The following is a 22,861-nucleotide window of genomic DNA, read 5'->3' as shown; positions in this document are numbered from 1 at the left end:
AACGCTATTGGAACAACTAATTGCAACGGGCGTGATATACCAGTTGCCCCCCAAAAAAACTGATTGAGGGGTGTATTATACCTGCCTCCACAAAAAACAGATTAAGGAGTTAGATAGACCTGCTTCCACCAAATATTGATTGAGGCCTGCAATATACCTGCTTCCACAAATACTGCTTTTCTCTAAGGACTTAGGCACTAAGCAATTTTGAAAATGACAGGCAGAGGAAGGGGCAGGCCGTTCCACAGGGGTGGTAGGGGTCGGGCAGGTGCATCAGGCCGGAGACTAAGTGGGAAGTTGGTAAAAAGTGCGTGCGATTACTTCAAAGGACGCACCAGAGTTGGTTGAGTAGTTTACTCACCCTTCCTCTTCTGCACCCTCCTCATATTCTGTATCTGCACCCTCCTCACTCTTTGCTGTGTGCTACCCCAAATCCACCACCACCACCACCACAGTAGCCCCTCCACACGAGTCAGAGGAATTATTTTCCCATCCATTTCCAGACCATACCGATGCGCAGCCATTCGAGACATCAGATGAGGAAGAGGAGGTAGCAACGGCCGCCATCCAGCAGTCTGACGACAGTACCCAGATCAGCCCAAAGAGGGAAGTCCCCGCTGTTGCTGCCTACGCTGAGATCTTAAATGTTAGTGGTGGTGAAGGTGATGATGATGACATGTCTATAGACGTCACGTGGGTGCCCACAAGAGAGGAAGAGGAGTGGAGTTCAGAGGGAAAGACAGAGCAGCAGAGAGGGAGGAGAAGCAGGAGAAGCAGGCACAGTTCGCAGGGCACAGGAGGCAAAAAGCAGACTGTAAGTGTATCTGGAGCTAGCCATCCACCAAGCACGGTCACTTCTGGTGCTTCCAGGACACTTGCACATGCCTCCGCAGTGTGTGCTTTTTTTAACGTGTCAGCTGCTCACAATAGTGTTGGCATCTGTAGCCTGTGCTGTCGACACACAAGTCACGGTAAGCCCAACACTTACCTAGGGATGACCTCCTTAAGACGGCACCTGGCCTCCCATCACCGAGCCCAGTGGGAGCAACGCCGTCAGAACCCACAAAGCCACACTCCCGGCGCTCCACGTCCTGCCTCTTCTCCTTCTACTCTCTCCTCCCATTTGTCCTCCACTCCCCCTTCCACCGTGCCATCGTCGCGTTCATCTGGGATAAGGCAGGCTTCCATGGCCCAAATGTTTGAGCATAAAAAGATTATGACGCCGGATAACCCTCTTGCCCAACGGCTGACCAACGGCTTGTCGAAACTGATAGCCCGCCAACTACTGCCATATAAACTGGTGGACTCGGAGGCCTTTAGAAAATTTGTGGCCATTGGCACTCCTCAATGGGAGGTCCCCGGAAGGAAATATTTTCCCCAGAAGGGCATCCAAGAGCTATACGGCCACGTTCAGCGGCAAGTGAATATATCTCTGGCACACAGTGTCAGTGCCAAGATACATCTGACCACAGACATGTGGTCTAGCAAACATGGGCAGGGAAGGTACATAACTTTTACTGAACCTTCTGACAGCCATCAAGCATGTAACCTGTGGCTCCCATGTGGATTTGGCGTTACCGCCCCGGATTGCATGCAGGCCTGACTCTTCTTCTTTTCCTCCTACTCCATCTTCCATCTCCTCCTCGGCTGACTCCTCCTTTTCCACTGCTTTAGCCTCTTCCACTGCCACCCCCAAGCTCTCCAGAACCTAATCGACGTCCCAGGGGAGAGGTTACCATGCTGTCCTGTGGATGTTGTTCTTGGAAGCCAAGAGCCACACCGGTCTTGCACTGATTTCAGCTCTCCGGTCACAGGCCGATCAGTGGCTCACCCTGCTCAATTTGACAGTTGGTAAAGTGGTGTGCGACAAGGGTTCCAATCTGAGCGCGGAAACAGGGCAAAATGACACATGTGCTGTGCATGGCACACGTCCTGAACTTAGTCGTACAGCGATTCATTGCCAAATACCCCGGGGTCCAGGATGTCTTGAGGCAAGCAAGGAAAATATCAGGCCATTTTAGAAGATCTTACATGGCCATGGCTCGCCTTGCTGACGTTTAGCGGCGACACGACTTGCCCGTCAGATGTCTGGTTTGTGACAGCCCGTTGTGCTGGAACTCCACCTTCTATATGCTCGATAGGCTGCTCCAGCAGCAAAGTGCCATTAATGACTACCTGTACGAACTCTGCAGCAGGACAGGTTCTGGGGATTTTTTTTTTTTTTCAAGACACCAGTGGCTGCTCATGTGCGATGCATGCAGACTTCTGCAGCCATTTGATGAGATCACCAAACTGGTCAGTCACAGCCAGGGCGCCATCAGTGACATAATATCTTATGCCTTCTTTCTGGAGCGTGCATTGCATAGTATCATTGATCAAGCCGTCGAGGAGCAGGAGCAGGGAGATATGGAAGTTGCAATGCTGAATGAATTCCCAGGGGGGGCTACTCCATCTGAGACAAGTCAGCAGGAGTCTGAAGATGAGTCAGAGGTGGATGGTGGCCGGGAGGGAGGAGGAGCAAGAAGAGCAGACTTTGAAGGGGACTTCAAACTTTTCGGGGATCCATGGTGTTGTCTGTGGCTGGGGGGAGGAGATGAGCAGGAGCCAGGGCATTCTACCACTTCCAATTTAGTGCAAATGGGGGCCTTCATACTCCAGTGTCTACAAAGGGACCCCTGTATAAAAAGCATAAAGGGCAAGGACTAGTAATGGGTGGCAATGTACTTAGACCCCAGGTACAGACACAAAATGGCGGACATGTTACCAGCATCACAGAGGGCTGACAGAATGCAGAATTTCCAGGCCTTGCTGCGAGAGATGCTGCATTCTACTTATGCGGGCGCTGGCATAGAAATTTCCACCCACAGCGAAACAGGTGCGGGTAACAATCCTACCGCACCTGCAAGAAGAGGGCGGTTCAAAGATGTGTTGGTCACTACAGATTTGAGATAATTCTTGCAGCCAACCCATTGACAGCCGCCCTACGGATCCAGCCTCAGGGAACGCCTAGAATGACAGGTGTCAGACTACATTGGGTTAACGGCCGATGTGGACGCTCTGAGAAGCGAGGAACCCCTGGACTACTGGGTGTGCATGCTTGACCTGTGGCCAGAGCTGGCACAATTTGCCATGGAACTCTTGGCTTACCCCTCGTCGAGTTTCCTGTCCGAAAGGACGTTCAGTGCAGCAGGAAAGATCGTGTGGACTACCTCACATTTCTAAAAATGAATGAGGCATGGATCTCGGAGGAATTTAATACCTGTGACGACCACATTTAATTGAATTTACTCATGACAGCCCAAACATATCCGCCACCACCCAGAACAAAGAGTGGTCCTTGTCTTATGTATATACAGCAGCAGGGCTGGGACAAGGTCCACCACCAACAGAGGCCGAGCTGCCCAAGTGCGCCCCGCCATTTAGATATGTATGTTTGTTATTAATCAGACATCCAGCATGTACAGTGGCATAAAAGCCCTTTTCTGTCAGGTGAATGCCTGATTTTTGGGGCCCTACTCCAATGGCCTACAGTTCTATTTTTATCAAGTGACCGCCTAATGTACCTCAAGCCACAGGATCACAAAATCTTTTGTGTTAGGTGAATTCATAATTTTTGGGGCCTCTACTCCAGTGGCCTACGGTAGCATTTTTATCCAGTGACCGCCTAATGTACTTCCAGTAATAGAATCACAAGTTCTTTTGTGTCAGGTGAATGCCGAATTTTTGGGACCTGTACTCCAGTGGCATTCAGTAAAAATTTTATCCAGTGAACACCTAATATACCTCCAGCCACATCAGCCAAAGTTCTTTTCTGTCAGGTGAATGCTAGATTTTTGGGGTCTGTACTCCAGTAGACTACAGTAAAAATTTTATTCGGTAACCGCCTAATGTACCTCCAGCCACAGAATCACAAGTTCTTTTGTGTCAGGTGAATGGCAAAGTTTTGGGGCCTCTACTCCAGTGGCCTACAGTAACATTTGTATCCAGTGAATGCCTAATGTACCTCCAGCCTCATCAGCCAAAGTTCTTTTCTGTCCGGTGAATGCCAAATTTTTGGGGCTTGTAGTCCAGTGGCCTACAGTAAAATTTTTATCCAGTGACCGCCTAATGTATCTCCAGCCACATCAGCCAAAGTTCTTTTCTGTCCGGGTGAATGCCTAATTTTTGGGTCCGTACTCACGTGGTCTAAAATAAAAAAAATTATAGGGTCCAGCAGGGCATATTTTAGAGTTTCCCTTTAACACGCATAAAAATGGCCCCTGATTAAAATACATATTTTTTGTGGGAATTTTTGCCAATGACCCCCCTCTGTAATATCCCTGTTCATGTTGTGGGACTGTGTACTTCTAGTAAGTGTTTGCTGGCTTCAAATATGACCTGAAGGTTTTTCAGATTCTCCTGCCATTAAAGTGAATGGGGCCCGCCGTGACCGCAAGCATTCGCGAATTGTCCCGGTCGATGTTCGTCCATCACTACATTCCAGAACTGTAAGGATTACATAGCATCCTAAATCAATATAATGCTATGTGACCCCCGGCAGCGCTGGGAGGTCAGGCCGGGAGCTGCGTTGCAGACTTGCTGCGGGAGGAACGCTCGTCTGCAAGGGGCCTAAGAGTTAGATAAGCATCATCCGCAGCTGCGGACAGCTCTGTGTGATGATTTAGAGTCTGCAGCAATGGTTAGACTTGGACATAAGGCTAGAGCTACACGACAATGTGCGACACATAGGGCACAACTACACTGCAACATGTGTCGGGCGACATTGATGTTGCATCAATGTCGCACGCCAATTTTTAGAATGATAGTCTACGGTGTTGCACTGCGACATAATGCGACGGCAACGCGACAGTAGCAGAAAATCTATTTCGAATGGATTTTTTGCGACTGTTGTGTCGCAGTCGCAGCATGTCGCAGTGTAATACCATAGACTATCATTATAAAAATTGTTGCGCGACAAATGTTGTCGTGTAGCCCTAGCCTGACTCTGATCACAGTCATATAACATCTAGGGTGTTTTAACAGAGGAAGGTATTACCTTAAGTCACCCCTTCAGTGACACGATCATAAGCTTCTGCTGGGCTTCCCCAGCAGCCGAGAGGGACCTAACGAAGGCCCCCATGGCTGCCTTATTGTACTGCTATTATATGTGAAATGTTAAAAAATTCTGGCTGTTAACAAATGTTATAATTTTTGCCAAACGTTTACCTGGAACATTTTTATGAAGCTCACAGGTGTAAAGTCTTCTTTCAAATAGCAATGTGTAGATTAAAAGTTCACTGAGGGTTTGTTCACAGCATTTTTACAATGTGTGCACATGGTCGAGTTTTTTACATTGAAGTCAATGGAAATCTGTTGATGCCGTTCTGAATGTGGATTCAGCAGTGGAAAATGCTAGTTTTCCAGTGCTGAATCAGTAGAAGATCAGCACCCTGAGTTGTTGAAACATAGTTAATCAATAAAGGCTGTCTATAACATATTATAATACATAATAGAAATTATACATTCACATTTATAAAAATAAATTCATGTTTTATGAGTAAATAATTGCACATTTTGATCATTTTAGAGATCAAGTTCTAAAAGTCACACCACAGACACCACAGCAGGTGCAGTACCTACAAGAACTGTCAGTACAATGGCGGGTAAGAATCTTTTCACCTTCTATTATTTGTCTACAAATTTACTCTTTCGTGGAATACCATAACTTATAAAGACTGCAGGAAGCTCTACAAAGCTTCTGTAAACACATTTTGTTTTTCTTGAAAAAAAAAAAGGCATGACTTTCAAGTGCATTTTCATAGCATTTTTATAGGCATTTAGGTGTTTTTTTTTTAATTTTAGCAGTGTGCAGTGTGTTTCCCCCCCCTGGTGTTTTTCTACTGTTAAATAGATGCCTCTGGGGAAAAACATAAGCCAGGGTGTTTCCTTTTTTGCTACAAAGAAAACAAATTATAAAGAAAAACTATGTGGGAAGGAAGCTTCTGATTGTTTTTTCAGTTAAATTTTTTTTTAACAAATCTTAACTTCAATTTAAAGTGTGAAAATTATATTCAAAATGAAGCTTCCTTGTGCTTCCAAGACTCCTTTTGTTCCTATTTCTGATATACTGTATGGAGTGCGTAGTTAAATCAGATCCATGCAGTTAGGTAGCTGTCTCAGTATTAGGCCTCATGCACACAGCAGTGGCTTGTATTGCGGCCCCCAAACAGCAAGTCCGCAATATGTGGGCACTGGCCGTGTGCTCCCCGGATCACAGATGCGGATCCATTCACTTGAATGGGTCCATAATGCTGAGCTGCGGTACAGAACGGAGACATGGAACCCCACCGAAGCACTACAGAGTGCTTCCATGGTGTTTCTGTCCGTGCCTCCGCACCGCAAAAAAAAAGAACTTGTTCTATTTTTTAGGGTACGGACGGATCACGGACCCATTCAAGTTAAATGGGTCTGGATCCAACGCTGCTGCCGCATGGATGGGGTCTGTGCATTGGGGACCGCAAATTGCAGCCGCAAAACGGCCATGTGCAAAAGGCCTTGTAGAGGAGGGCTACCTAACACAAGATATCATAGACCAGCTTCATGCAATATGTCCTGCATACTGTAGTAAGCATCTATAGATATACAGTATTTATATGACTAGATTTATATAACTATTTTCTAACATGTTTTAAAATGTTATATTTATCTAGCTTGATCTGTGGAAGCCAGATATCATACAAGACATATATCCTGGAGGAGAAGCACATATCCGTGTCCAATCGGTCTATGTGCAGAAGATGAAGGAAAACCTTGTTCAACAGCATATACCATTTAAGTATGTACATTAAACAACTGTGTATTAATCCTGCCATTTAAAAGCAGGATAACGAAGAGAAACCGTTTTCTTCTAGATTTGGTAAAATTTTATGACATTTGTTGTTCCGCTTTTCAAAGCGGTTTAGGTTTAAGACTAAGGGCTTATGCACAAAATCATGGTTTTTGTCCACATCCGATCCGCATTTTGTATGGGATGCGGACCCATTTACTTCAATGGTGCCACAAAAGATGTAGACGGCACACCGTGTGCTGTCCACATCAGTATGTCCTTTCCGTTGCACCCGCAAAAAAATAGAGCATGTCCTATTCTTGTCCATTTTACAGACAAGGATAGGACTGTTCTATAGAGGGCAGGACGTTCTGTTCTACAAAATTCGGATCCACAATTTGAGGACCACAAAAATGGCCACGGCTGTGTTCATCGGCCCTGAAAGTGAGATTAGACCTAGATTATTGCACATTTACTATCTGTAACCAACTTTCACAAAATGTTGCATGCAAAATCACTTGTTACATCTTTAAAACTCAAAATCATAAATGCCCCCTATATTCCATATTAATGAGATGGGACAATTTACCGTTTGGGTATCACTTAATTGTTTCATAGTATTATATCTGTTTTAGAGAGTAGAAAGCGTGAGGTGAGCGCATTGCACCCGCACTGAATCCGGACCCATTCATTTGTATGGGGCTGTGCACACGAGCGGTGATTTTCACAAATCATTTGTGCGTTGCGTGAAAATCGCAGCATGTTCTATATTTAGCGTTTTTCACGCAACGCAGGCCCCATAAAAGTGAAAGGGGCTGCGTGAAAATCGCAAGCATCCGCAAGCAAGTGCTGATGCGGTGCGATTTTCACGCACGGTTGCTAGTAGACCATCGGGATGGTTATAGGGGAAAATAAGGGTTATAAGGGAAAATAATAGCATTCTTAATACAGAATGCATAGTACAATAGGCTGGAGGGGTTAAAAAAAATTAACTCACCTTAATTCACTTGTTCGCGCAACACGGCTTCTTTTCTGTCTTCTTTGCTGTGCACAGGAAAAGGTCCTGTGATGACGTCACTACGCTCATCACATGGTCCGTCACATGATCCATAAACATGGTAAAAGATCATGTGATGGACCATGTGATGAGCACAGTGACGTCATCAAAGGTCCTATTCCTCAAAGAAGAAGACAGAAGAGAAGCCGGGCTGCGCAAACAAGTGTATTAAGGTGAGTTAAATTATTACAGATTTTTTTTAACCCCTCCAGGCCTATTGTACTATGCATTCTGTATTAAGAATGCTATTATTTTCCCTTATAACCATGTTATAAGGGAAAATAATACAATCTACACAACACCTAACCCAAACCCAATCTTCTGTGAAGAAGTTCGGGTTTGAGTAGCAAACATGCCGATTTTTCTCACACGCGTGCAAAACGCATTACAATGTTACATTACAAAACGCAAGCATGGAACGCAATTGCAGTGAAAACTGACTTGTTTTAGTGTCAAAATCGCACCATTTTCCCTGAACGCACCCTGAACGCATCCGGCCCCAATCCGCAATGCCTGTGCGAAAGGGGCCTAAGGCTAGGGCTGCACTGCGACACCTGTCGCGGCCAGGATTACTGAGCAGAGGTGATCCAATGGAAATGAATGGGATGGCCACGGGACTCGCAAGAAATCCAACATGGCTAGATTTCTTGCAAGCGGCTGCCTCTTGTTTAACTAGTGAAGACCAGACTATATTGCTGGTCTACATTTTTAATGGGACCTTCAATACAGCACATCCATTAATAAAGCAGGCCGGCTTCACATTGCAGTCTTCATTAGTTAAATAAGGTAGGTGCGGCCTAATTGGCCGTTGTTTCAAGGAGAGTTCAGAGAGGTAACGATTAAGAAGGAATGCCACGCCAAATGCAGTGAAAACATTGAGAATAATATGCGAATAAAGCAAAAGAGTAAATAATGTGCTAAAGTGATGATTACAAATTGATTATAATGATAAAGCAAACATACAGAAGTAAGGAAGTCACTTCGATTGATCCTTAGATTAGTACAATCTTGGTATCTTTAGGCCTCCTGCACACGTGCGCCCTGTAGCAAATTGCGGGCTGCAATGCACGAACACCAACAGTGGGGCAGCCGTGGGGCAGTTCCGCAAAAAGATAGGACATGTTCTATCCTTTTGCAGAACGGAAGTACGGGACAAAACCCCACAGCAGCACTCCGTAGTGCTTCCGTAGGGTTCCATTTCGTGCTTCCGTTCTGCACCATTCCGCATCTCCGGATTTGTGGACCCATTGAAGTAAATGGGTCCGCATTCATGATGCGGAAAGCCCACGGAACGGCGCCAGTGCAATGTGGATCCGCAAATGCGGTTCGCAGTACGGCAACGGGCAGCACACGTTCATGTGCAGGAGGCCTTATCCTGGAGAGTTGTATCTGATGTTCAAAAACAATAGTGAACCCAGCAGACGTCTGAATCCAAATGCTGCTTGATGACGCAACTCAGACTGTTTTTTACCCCCCTGCCCTCCTACACGTCTCTACCGTCAGAATTTAAAACTCCTAGAAGAAATGTAAAACTCCTAGAAGAACCATGCATGCTCTAAACTTTAGCAAATTGGTATGCGGCCCAGTGCCATCCATGCAAGGCAGAACTGATAAAAAGTTTCAGTATACAGTATCTGTTAGCTGCATTAGTTGGTAGGGAGAGACATGAAATTAACCCTTCTGATTACAGCTGTGCAGTACTCAATTGCAGAATGGCCAGGCCCCAAATGCACCACTACCGCACTGTGTGGTTGTACCATAACAGGAATATTGGAATCCACAATTCATAATTATATATGGATATAGCCAATGTTATCACTTAAAGGGGTTGTGCAGTGTTATAATACTGACAACCTGTACTCTGAATAGGTCATTAACATCAGATCGGCCACACTCTTAACATCTCCTCTGCTTGCATCAGATGCGCCACAATTATAAGGAGGAGCATGCCTCATAACAGTTGGGGCGCATCTGTACAGGTCATGCTCCAAAGCGGAAATCTACACCAGCAAGGTGTAGATTTCCAATATATTCTATGCCTGTTTCTTGGACTAGATAATAAAAAATGTGATGGGCCAACTACACTGGCTCCGCACCATTCGCTGCTTTGAAAAATGGAAAGCACTGCATAAACCTAAAAATTTTGCACAAAAGCAGTGTGTGCCACACTTTTTGGTGCCAGTTATATGGCGCAAGGGGTATAAAAAATTACCCCCATTGTCTTTCCTTTTTATGATGGCATAAACTAGGCATTTTTGAAGTTGAGTTTATTTTCCACAAGGAAATTTATTTTGATGACTGATACGGTAAAATTAAGGAAATAATGTATTTCTTTTATTTCTCATTTAGTTTAATGGATTTTTTCTTTTTTTCTTATGTCCCTCTCATTTCCCTCTCTCATGATAGTGGTTGGTGTGGGTATGGGTGGCGGAGATTGAAGGGTTTCTGCCCTTTACACATAATAAAAATAATAAAAATCTTATGTTTGCATTAAAGTTGAAAGTAGTTTTGGGTCTGATTCTAACAAATCAGTTCAAAAATTTGATTTGGGTCCCACTCGTTCTGTAATTGGCCTGCAAACTGATGTCTTCTAGAACTCATATTTTTTTTGTTTTGTCTTTCAGGGTTTTTTTTCTACACCCCCACACACACACTAAATAATAGTAAATAATGTTATAGTGGTTTGTTCTTAAAAAGCTGTCCAAAACGTATGTCTTAATGTTGCAGAGACCTGCCCATGCTTATAAACATACACAGTAGTATTGGATGAAGCAGTGGTTTGTTCTGAACAGGCATACAAAAATTCTCCTTTTTTAGGAGCAATAGCAGTACGGTGTGGAGGTGGAACCTCACAGACAAGGAGATGTGCAGCTGTGTAGGGTTACTTATAGTGGCAAAATTAGCAGCACAGTATGGAACCTAACAGACAAGGCAGTAGATATGCAACTGAATAGTGGTAGCAGTCATGGCAATAATAGCCGCAGCAGTATAGTATGGGACCTGACAGACAAAGCAGGGGTTGTGTGGCTGTGTAAGGGTAATAGCAGTGGCAGCACTAGCAGCAGTTACAGCATCAATACAATATGAAACCTAATGGACCGGAGATGTGTAGCTGTGTAGGGTCAGTAGAAGTGGCAAAAGGGGGAGCAGCAGCTATGGTGGTGGCACCAGTAGTAGCAGCAATACAGTATGAAATATGATGGATAGGCAGAGACAGAAGCTGTGGCATGATTAGACTGGCAATAAATAGTAACTGTTATTGCTGCATGCTTCAATTTTGTCTGCTTGGCTGTGGCGAAGCAAGCTTCCACACTGAATACCCTGTCTGACAGTACTCTGTAGAAGACAGTACACTAATAGTAAACTGGTTTGGCATGGAAAAACTTTCTTTAGTCTAAAACACAAGTTGTCAACATACTATAAGATTATTTCCCACTAACAATATGTCCTATCACAGACTTCGGCCTACTATGTAATGTGTTTTCACTTGGAGATTTAAAATGATACCCTCTGGATTGTAAAACTTGCGTTGTACATGTATATTGCTATTTTCGCCCCAAAAAATTAAAACTGTGTGGAGATTGAAAAACACGTGTTGTACACATATATTTCCATAAAAAAAAAAAAGAAGCAAAAACGGAACTGTGTCGAGATGCCCTGCCCCAGAATTCAGACTACTATTTATGGTGTTTACACTGAGATGTGAAATTACAATTTAGTCATACTTATGAAAAGCGACTTTTTCAAAAGTCACAAAAAAGTTGCAACTCCATACCAGGCATCCCCTACAGGTGTGCTTTCACTGAAATCGGAGAAATTACTTAACACGTGGGCCAAATTTTTTATTGCCCATGCACTATTCTCATAGATTTGGAACAGATACGCAAAGTAGTTTTGATAGAGCACCGTATTGCTCGGGTGCTCAGGCCGAACACATTGTGATTTTCGGGTGCTCGACCGAGCACCCGAGTATAATGGAAGTCAATGGGACAACCCGAGCATTAAACCAGCTACCCCCCTGCTCTGAAGAGGGGAGGGTGCCTGGTTCATAAGAAAATGTAAGAAATTGTTAGTAACACCACCAAAATGGTTCTTTAACAGCATGGGGAGGGTGTATGGATGCATCTTGGACTTGCTGGTCGCTGCTGGGAACTATGTTGTCCAAATAGTATGCCACTTTTTCATAATGACAATAATACTGACAAAACCAATGGGGGGGAAAAACAATTTTTGGGTAAAATTGATAGAAAACATTCTTTCCTGAATATTTACTTATATAAAGTGCAAGTGCAGCACGCCAGACCTGCAGGGTATTGCGATTGTGAGGTCACGGTTAATGGCAAGCGAGGGTTACTCACAGTTCTGTAGGGAAACCCTGGGCAGGCGTACAGCAGTGAAGGAGAGGCTGGCACAGGGGTCCTCTGGGGCACACTCTGTATTTAGGGACCAGGCCTGGTGGTGGATGAGGTGCCCTGGATGTTGCAGGTGTTTTATGTGCCTGGGGCAAGGTCCCTTTAAGGTACGTGACGCCAGTGCCTGTAACGGTGGCACACCGATTGGTAGTATTAATAAGTGAGGTACACAGATGATATGGTGAACCAAACTTTGCTTTACTGGAATCAGTTCAACTTTATACAGTTGGATGTCAATTCAGTTCCACGTATCAGATACACTTCACAAGCAGGCTTTCACAATTATGGCAGGTATACTGTTTCCTTGCAAGATACTCAGAGGGTAAACAACAACACACTCAGAATCAGGCTGTACCTTCTCCTCAGAGATAGTGTACACTGTTCCTTAGAACTCCTGTCTGGTTTTTATCCCAAGGCCCGGATACCTCAATGCTGGCTTTTATCCTTGGTAACAATCTTCCTCAGGTACTCTTCCTTGCTTTACATTACTACTCCTTCTGCCCTTCAGCTTACTTGTACTAGCTGGAAACACTGGCTCTGCTTGACTTGGTGGGAACTGCAGGTTTTCTCCCAGGAGGCAAACTCTTCCCCTGGGGTGAATCTTCTGAGCTAACCAAGGCTCTCTTGATCAACAGGTAGGCTAGGATCCCTCTACTAGCCTCCTGGCTACCACTAGAAGCCTGGGCTGTCTAGCTGCATGTCAGGAGAAGGCCCTCAGCAGAACACTGGCTGGTGCCTTCTAGCTTGTCTCTGCAGACTCCTGACTCTGAACTGCCTCTCCCTGTCTGGGCCTGGACATTTATACTAGGGGCTCCCTATCTCCCTCTAGTGTCTGGGATGTCTAACTACACCCAACTAGGCCTGCTATTGCATCATACAGGGGAACATTGCATATAAAAACACATTATAAAATACAGTGAATGCACACTTAAATATAACATTTCTGTCCCTGGTGAGTAGGAGTAACGCGCACACCAATTGACCCTTGTGTAGTGCCCACCTTTGCCCAGTGGGACACTACATACCACCACGCTATAACGTTGCCCGTCCTCGGCGCAACATGGAGGGGCCCTGCCCAGCTGGATACTGCACCTGAAAAAGAGAGAATAACGCAAAGCAGGAAAATTTTTATCTACATTTGCAGAAGTACATTATATGTATAAATCAGGCAGTTCCACTGGCTTAGGAACAAGTAACGGTGAAAAGGGGCGTCGTTCTCTTCTCTCAGGATAGTGTGAGGGAACAGGGGCGCTGACCTGGTGCAGCGTAGCATTATTACCAGGATAGTCCATAAGTGCAAATTGTCCTTAATAGAACAGCAGAAAAATGTAAACCATTTAAAAGTTCTTGGAGGCTCAAGGAACAAATATGAGTCCGTACCCAGGTTCCTTTCTTATTTTGAGTGAGTGTCTTTCACCAGCAAGGCAAGGTAGCAAATCACAGAGGCTCGCTTACAGTGGAGTCCATCTCTGGGCACATTTCTTTAAAAGAGCAATATCTCAGAGGCTCAGGTACTTTTGAGTCTATCACTGGGCACGTTTCTTTAAAAGAGCAAAAATCTCAGAGGCTCAGGTACTTTTGAGTCTATCACTGGGCACGTTTCCTTGACATTTAATGTTGCACAATAAAAAGACAGCACCATAAAATAGCCCACAGTTTCCAAATGGCATAATATAGAAATCAGTGCTGTAATACCCTTACTCAACCTGAAAAGTGGGTTAAAGGGTTAAAGGTGCAACGTAGGAACAGGCACAACTTGGTGAGACATTGTAGAAGCAGGCAGGAGGTCCTGGAAACAAGTTGGCTTTGCAGCAATTGGTGTTTTCAGTGGGTGACCACCACCACTGAGCCGTGGGTAACTGGCAGCAGCAACAAAGGACCAAAACAAAGGACTCCTGTCCTGGAAGGGTTAAATACTCAGCAATGAGGTCCCTTGATGAAAGCAATAAATCAACGGCCTAGCAGGCTAATTCACAGGGGCATATCATAATCACCTGGCATTTCAGTGGTGCTCCCTGGCTCTGCTGGCAAATGAGGCCTGTAATAATCTTCCACAGGCGGATGTGCCCACAACACGGTATTAGGGGGCAACTGTAGCATGAATGGACCCCTAATAGGCATGGGCCCCATAGGCCTAGGGGTAACGACAGTTGGGGACCGCACCGGTCCAGGCATAATTATGGTAGGCTGTGCTGGCCTAGGTACCGCCGCCGCAAGCGGTCCGGTGGGCTCTGCGCAGCAAGTCACAGGGTGAGAGGGCCTTCTTGGGGGCCTCAACGCAGCTGTGGTAGCAGAAGGTGGCCGGCGGGTAGGGACAGGCACCCTTACCTCTTCCTTCTTAGGCGGCGTCTGGATCCTGGCGGTGGCAATCTTGCGTAACTCCCGCAACTTCTCCTCCAGACGGACGATCTGGTCGTCGAGGCTCTCGGTCTCAGGATCGCTGTCCTCCGCTGTCGCCGCCGGCACAGGTACAGTAGATGGTGCATCGGACGCAGCCGCTGCAGGCTCCGGTGACGCATCAGGTCTCTTACCCTTCCGGATATTATCCAGGGTAACGCGGAGTCCTTTCAGATTCTCATTTCTTGAATTGTTTTCTCCCGGCGAGGCAGCTCGGGGGATGGATAGGGACTCACCCATTTCTCCAATACGGTTGGCTGCCAGAATACGTTAGGGCCAATGAAAGAGCCCCGCTCTTGGAATGCGTGATGGGCCGGTTCTGGAGAGCGCGCTGGTTTGCACTCACAGCCAGAGTAGTCCTCATCTGCCTCCCAGTCCTCCGGTTCTTTCTTGGGACGGGTCACGGCAGTAGCATATGGGCCTCGCAGGCCCTCGGCAGGGGTGAATTCCACTTCCTCTCCCTCGCGGAGGTTATGCATATAATCGGAGAGGTAACTCCGCTTGACGGACCTCCGATTGACGTATAAATCTAGGCCGGTGGTGTAGTCCTGTATGAAACCGTAGCCACGGTTCTTGTCGAAGGCCACAACCAACCCCTTTCTCCTTTCCAGGCGGGGTTGGGTGTCAGTGTGGCGCTCATGAACGGTCTTTGCCAATTCTTCATAATATATCTTGGTCTTGGTATTCTTCTTTATGGCGGCCTCCCGGATCTCTGCCATCAACGCTGACCACTTGAACGAGGGCTGGAAGAAATCTCTCCAGGAGCCATAGTAGGTCTCCGGTTGCGTCCTCGGTGGCGGGCAGGCGGGTTTCTCCGGTCCCGGAGAGTAGGCCGGTGGAGCGTCCTCGGGCTCTACACCAATACAATCCATCTTTACTAGATCAGGCGCGGACATCCCAGCAGAGTAGTCTTCACTTCTCCAACATGCTCGATCCTTCTCTGGAGAGCGACAGGGTGGCGCCAATAAGTTCAGACAGATCCTCCCATTGCACTGGGAGGCCGCCCCCAGGTACTCCAGTATGGGGGAGGCGGAGTCCATTTCTGCAGACATGCAAATGTCCAGACAGGGCGGTGGCGCCGACGGGTAGCCTTTCCCGCTCTTTTCAGCAAAAAGGCGCCAACTTTTACCGCCAATTCAGGATGAAGATGACGCAGCAGTAAATTCAAGCAAGCTCAGCGGCCATCTTTAGCAAAACGCTGTCTATTCACTGACAGCAAGCGGTGGCTCAAACAAGCAGCAGACAGTCCATGCACTATAATCTTCACACCGCAAATTATTACAGTTCTCTTTGGCCCAGCAATTTTTCAATAAAGCAATAGGGCTTAGTCACTTTTTAGGTGGATAATGGCACACAGTTTTGTAATCCAACAATGGCGCAGATATGCTCGGATCCTGTTCGTGACGCCAATTTATGCGGTACGCCAGACCTGCAGGGTATTGCGATTGTGAGGTCACGGTTATGGCAAGCGAGGGTTACTCACAGTTCTGTAGGGAAACCCTGGGCAGGCATACAGCAGTGAAGGAGAGGCTGGCACAGGGGTCCTCTGGGGCACACTCTGTATTTAGGGACCAGGCCTGGTGGTGGATGAGGTGCCCTGGATGTTGCAGGTGTTTTATGTGCCTGGGGCAAGGTCCCTTTAAGGTACGTGACGCCAGTGCCTGTAACGGTGGCACACCGATTGGTAGTATTAATAAGTGAGGTACACAGATGGTATGGTGAACCAAACTTTACTTTACTGGAATCAGTTCAACTTTATACAGTTGGATGTCAATTCAGTTCCACGTATCAGATACACTTCACAAGCAGGCTTTCACAATTATGGCAGGTATACTGTTTCCTTGCAAGATACTCAGAGGGTAAACAACAACACACTCAGAATCAGGCTGTACCTTCTCCTCAGAGATAGTGTACACTGTTCCTTAGAACTCCTGTCTGGTTTTTATCCCAAGGCCCGGATACCTCAATGCTGGCTTTTATCCTTGGTAACAATCTTCCTCAGGTACTCTTCCTTGCTTTACATTACTACTCCTTCTGCCCTTCAGCTTACTTGTACTAGCTGGAAACACTGGCTCTGCTTGACTTGGTGGGAACTGCAGGTTTTCTCCCAGGAGGCAAACTCTTTCCCTGGGGTGAATCTTCTGAGCTAACCAAGGCTCTCTTGATCAACAGGTAGGCTAGGATCCCTCTACTAGCCTCCTGGCTACCACTAGAAGCCTGGGCTGTCTAGCTGCATGTCAGGAGAAGGCCCTCAGCTCGTCCCTGGCTGGTGCCTTCTAACTTATGTCTCTGCAGACTCCTGACTCTGAACTAACTCTCCCTGTCTGGGCCTGAACATTTATACTAGGGGCTCCCTATCTCCCTCTAGTGTCTGGGATGTCTAACTACACCCAACTAGGCCTGCAATTGCATCATACAGGGCAACATTGCATATAAAAACACATTATAAAATACATTGATTGCACAATTACATATGACATTTCTGTCCCTTGTGAGTTGGAGGAACGCGCACACCAATTGACCCTTGTGTAGTGCCCACGCCTATCTAGTGGGACACTACACAAGTGCTGCCAAAAATTACAAGGAAGAGGCACTCTGATACACCCTTAGTTACATATAAAGGAGGGGATCGTACACACCCTTTAAAAATTATGATTGATGGCCTGCTGGTGACCCTCAAAAACATTAGGAGCAAAGGCCTGCTGATCTGACCATCTAAAACATTATGGGCGGTGGCCTGCTGCCACTTTGGTGACTCTAGTTAACCTGGGGCCGATGGGACGTCCCCGTGACGGCGACGATCCATTAGGATGTCAGGCCTATCAACTTTCGATGTAAATGTCAGCTCAAAACCATTGTAAACTACGGGTAACGGGGAATCAGTGTTTGATTCCGGAGAGGGAGCCTGAGAAACGGCTTCCACATCCAAGAAAGGCAAGCAGGTGGCGCGCAAATCACACACTCACGACTCGTGGAGGTAGTGACAATAAATAACAATACAGAACTCTTAAGATGCCCTGTTATTGGAATGAGGAATAAAAAAAATACAGGGAATGTCACTGCAGTATTTTGGATGAGGAAACGTTATACAGGAGAGGCCCTGCTAAAGCTTTGTTGACTCTAGATAACTTCTGCTCGATCGCACATCCCCCACACGATCCATTTGGATATCTTCTCTATCTACTTTCGATGTTCTTTTATGCGCCTAACATGGTGACCACCGGTAACGGGGAATTATTGTTCGATTTCGGAGAGGGAGCCTGATAAACGGCTACGGCTACTACTTCAAAGCAAGGCAGCATGAGTTGCAGGCCTACATGTGAGGTAACCCAGTAAAAGATTTGAGTTGCGGGCCTGCATGTGAGCTGACCCTGTAAAAGATTTGAGTTGCGGGCCTGCAGCTGAGCTGAGCCTGTAAAAGATTTGAGTTGTGAGCCTGCAGGTGAGCTGACCCAGTAAAAGATTTTAGGTGCAGGCCTGCTGGTGAGCTGAGGTGGAACCAACAAACCTAACTTGATTTTGATGGCTGCATTAGGTGACCGTCATACAGCTCTACAGATTTGTTTCCATCTGTATCTTTCTTAACAATCTGTGGCATTAGTCTTTAATCTAGACTCAGTCATTGTGCCACTATGTGGCCTCCTCATGCTGCCATCTCTACACCATGTCACCTTGTCACTCATTTTTATCACCATGCTGCTGCTGATTTTGCTTAACCACTTCCCATCTGGGCCATTTGCCCCCTTCCTGACCACTACCAGGCCTAATTTTGCAAATCTGACATATCTCACTTTATGTGGCAATAACTTTGAAACGCCTTTACTTATCCAAGTCATTCAGAGATTGTTTTCTTGTGACACATTGTACTTCATGATAGTCATAAATTTGAGTCAATATTTTTCACCTTTATTTATGAAAAAATCCCAAATTTACCCAAAATTTTTAAAAAGTTGCAATTTTCTAAATTTCAATTTCTGTGCTTTTAAAACAGAAAGTGATACCTCATAAAATATTTATTACTTAACATTCCCCATATGTCTACTCTATGTTGGCATAATTTTGGAAATGTCATTTTATTTTTTTAGGACGTTAGAAGGCTTAGAAGTTTAGAAGCAATTCTTCAAATTTTTAAGAAAATTGCCAAAACCCACTTTTTAAGGACCAGTTCAGGTCTGAAGTCACTTTGTGGGGCCTACATAGTGGATACCCCCATAAATGACCCTATTGTAGAAACTACACCCCTCAAGTTACTTAAAACCGATTTTACAAACTTTGTTAACCCTTTAGGCATTCCACAAGAATTAAAGGAAAATGGAGATCAAATTTTTAAATTCCACTTTTTTGGCAGATTTTCCATTTTAATCCAATTTTTTCTTTAACACATCGATGGTTAACAGCCAAACAAAACTCAATATTTATTACCCAGATTCTGTGGTTTACAGAAACACCACACATGTGGTCATAAACTGCTGTATGGGCACACGGCATGGCACAGAAGAAAAGGAACTCCACATGGTTTTTAGATGCCATGTCCCATTTGAAGCCCCCCTGATGCAGTAGAAACTCCCAAAAAGTGACACCATTTTGGAAACTAGGGAATAAGGTGCCAGTTTTATTTATTGGGTACATATGATTTTTTGATCATTCATTATAACACTTTATGGGGCAAGGTGACCAAAAAATGTGTTGTTTTAGCACAGTTTTTATTTATTTATTTTTACAGCGTTTACCTGAGGGGTTCAGTCAAGTGACATTTTTATAGAGCAGATCGTTACGGATTTGGCGATACCTAATATGTATACTTTTTCTTATTTATTTTAGTTTTACACAATAATAGCATTTTTGAAACCCCAAAAATTATGTTTTAATGTGTCCATGTTCTGAGAGCTATATTTTTTTTATTTTTTGAGAAATTTTCTTATGTAGGGGCTCATTTTTTGTGGGATGAGGTGATGGTTTTATTGGTACCATTTTGTGGGACATAGGCCTTTTTGATCACTTGGCGTTTTTTTTTTTTTTTTTTACAGTGTTCATCCGAGGGGTTAGGTCATGTGATGTTTTTATAGAGCTGGTTGTTACAGACGCGGCAATACCTAATATGTATACTTTTTTTTTTATGTCACTTTAACACAATAATAGCATTTTTGAAACCCAAAAATATATATTTTAGTGTCTCCATGTTCTGAGAGCTATATTTTATTTTATTTTTTGAGAGATTTTCTTATGTAAAAGATTTGAGATGCGGGCCTGCAGGTGAGCTGACCCTGTAAAAGATTTGAGTTGTGGGCATGCAGGTGAGCTGACCCTGTAAAAGATTTTAGGTTTGGGCCTGCAGGTGAGCTGACCCTGTGAAAGATTTGATTTGCGGGCCTTTAGGTGAGCTGACCCTTTAAAAGATTTGAGTTGCGGGCCTGCAGGTGAGCTGACCCGGTACAAGATTTTAGGTTTGGGCATGCAGGTGAGCTGACCCTGTAAAAAATTAGATGTGAGGGCATGCTGGTGAGCGTACCCTGCAAAAAAGTTAGATGTGAGGGCCTGATGGTGAGCGGACCCTCTAAAAAATTATATGTGAGGGCCTGCTGGTGATCGGACCCTCTAAAAAATTATATGTAAGTGCCTGCTGGTGAGCGGACCCTCTAAGAAATTATATTCGAAGGACATATATGCGAGGACATTTTATGTGACGAATAAGGATTAAGCAATGCATGTTGATATGATGGAGGAGGATGAGAAAAGGAAGATTCAACCATATACCCTTTCTTGTGGTGGAAGGGGTGCATGGGAATACAATGTATTCAGTACATTAAAAACAACACATGTAAAGTTCCTTTATGTTCATCAGCATTCCTCTGGTGGAGTCGAGAAGTCATGGTCATTCCAGGCCTTGTTCATTTTTATATGAGTCAACCTGTCAGCATTTTCAGTTGACAGGCGGATACGCTTATCTGTTATAATGCCACCAGCAGCACTAAATACACGCTCAGACAAAACGCTGGCGGCAGGGCAGGCCAGCACCTCCAAAGCGTAGAGCGCAAGTTCGTGCCACGTGTCCAGCTTGGACACCCAGTAGATGTAAGGCACAGGTTGAGGACGCTGACACTGTCTGCTATGTACTCCTTCACCATCTTCCAAAATTTTTCTCTAATTGGGGCAGTAGGCCGCACATCAGAATGAGGGTGCTGGCGGGGTGTCATGAAACTGTCCCAGGCTTTGGAGAGTGTTTCCCTGCCTCTGTTGGATCTGCTGTGTGTTCCTCTTGTCTACTCTCCTCGGTTGGCCAAGGAAGTACGGACTCTGCCGCCAGTGTTGTCAGATGGAAAATTTTGTAGCAAATTTCCGACAAGGATCTTCTGGTATTGCACCATTTTGCTCGTCCTCTCCACCAGAGGAATGAGAGATGAGAAGTTCTCTTTGTAGCGGGGGTCGAGAAGGGTGAACAACAAGTAATCCATGTTGTTTAAAATGCGTATAGCACACGGGTTGCGGGAAAGGCAGCCTAACATGAAGTCATGTGTGCCAGAGTAGCAACAGGCGAGACTTCACTGTCGTCATCAGAAGGATTACTCCTAATCTCCTCATCCTCTTCCTCCTCTTCTGCCCACCCATGCAGAACAGATGTAATTAAACTTCCATGGGTACTACCCTCTGTAGCTGAGGCAACCGTCTCCTGCTCCTCCTCCTCTTTAGCCTCCAATTCGCAATGAGAAGACGAACTGAGGGTGGTCTGGCTATCATCAACCTGTGTAATGTCTTCCCCCATTTCCACCTCTTCCACATGCACAGCTTCGTCCTTAATTGTGAGCAGCGAGCGTTTAAGAAGACACAGAAGTGGGATGGTGACGCTGATAATAGCGTTATTGCCGCTCACCATCTGTGTTGATTCCTCAAAGTTGCATAAACCTCACAGAGGTCAAACATCCATGCCCACTCCTCGCTTGTGAATAGCGGAAGCTGACTGGAAAGGCGACGACCATGTTGCATGCTGTGGTATTCCACAACTGCCATCTGCTGCTCACAAAGCCTGGCCAACATGTGGAACGTGGAGTTCCAGCATGTGCTCACGTCGCACAACAGCCGGTGAGCTAGAAATTTCAAGCACATGCCGCAGTGTTGACAGACTAGCTGAAGCTGACGGTGACTTGCGGAAATGTGCACACACACGGCGCACCTACATCAGTAGCACAGGCAAATTTGGATATGTTTTTAGAAACCGCTGAACCACAAGGTTGAATATGTGGGCAAGGCAAGGGATGTGTCTAGGGTTGCCCAGCTCCAAAGCTGCCACCAAGTTACGGCCATTATCAGACACAACCATGCCTGGTTCTAGGTTGAGTGGCGAGAGCCACAGCTCAGTCTGGTCTCTTATCCCCTGCATCAGCTCTGCAGCGGTGTGTCACCAAGGCAGATCATCTTCAGCCTGGCCTGTTGCTGCTTCCCTACTGCAGTGCTACACTGCTTCCAGCTACCGACTGATGACTGGTGCTGCACGTGGATACTTTGGAGGTGGAAGTGGAGGGGGAGGTGGTGGAGGAGAAGTAGGGGTTGGAACCACTAACGTAAGGGGTGGCGGAAACCCTGCTGGAATTGGGGCCCGCAATCCTTGGCGTCTGTAGCACCTGTGCCTTCGCAGGGTATGAGTCACTCCCGGCCTCCACAACATTCACCCAGTGTGTGTGACCCGCTGACACAGATTGTGGACCCAGGGGGCCCAACTATTAGGCTGCTTTGATGACATGTGGCGGATCATGCTGGTGGTGGTAAGGTTGCTAGTGTTCACGCCCCGGCTCATTTTGGTGTGGCACAGGTTGCAAGCTACTATTCTTTTGTCAAAAGCATCTTTCCTCAAAAAAAAACGCCATATTGCCGAACACCTACCCCTTGGCAAGGGAGATTTCCGCAAGGGGGTGCTCCATGGAACAGTTGTGGGCCTGTTCGGTGGTGCCCACCTTCTACTTTTTGCCACCCCACTGCCTCTTCCAGCCTGTTGCAGTGCTGAAGATCCCTCCCCCTCTGTACTGCTCTCCTCGCTCGGCTTGCTTCCACCAACCCAGGTTGGGTCAGTGACCTCATCGTCCAGCACCTCCTCTTCCACTTCCTCACTCTGATCATCCTCCTGATTTGTTGACTTAACCACAACCTCAGTGATTGACAACTGTGTGTCATCCTCTTCCTCAACCTCTTGAGACAGTA

The 22,861-nt window shown here is 45.9% G+C and overlaps 1 protein-coding gene across 1 annotated transcript in view; it reads left to right on the top strand.

The window, feature by feature from the left end:
* The first annotated feature begins 6,761 nt into the window (after positions 1-6,761).
* Positions 6,762-22,861, top strand: part of LOC121007958 (carboxypeptidase O-like) — a 140,647-nt gene continuing 124,547 nt past the window's right edge. The window contains exon 1 of the mRNA XM_040440226.1: positions 6,762-6,814. Within this exon, the coding sequence (XP_040296160.1) occupies positions 6,777-6,814 (38 nt within the window). The 5' untranslated portion in view covers positions 6,762-6,776. The remainder of the gene's footprint in view (positions 6,815-22,861) is intronic.

Source organism: Bufo bufo, chromosome 7 (genome assembly GCF_905171765.1).
Source record: "Bufo bufo chromosome 7, aBufBuf1.1, whole genome shotgun sequence".
In the NCBI taxonomy this organism is placed as follows: domain Eukaryota; kingdom Metazoa; phylum Chordata; class Amphibia; order Anura; family Bufonidae; genus Bufo; species Bufo bufo.
Note: the sequence above shows the minus strand (reverse complement) of the source record. Positions and strands in the feature narration are given on the sequence as shown.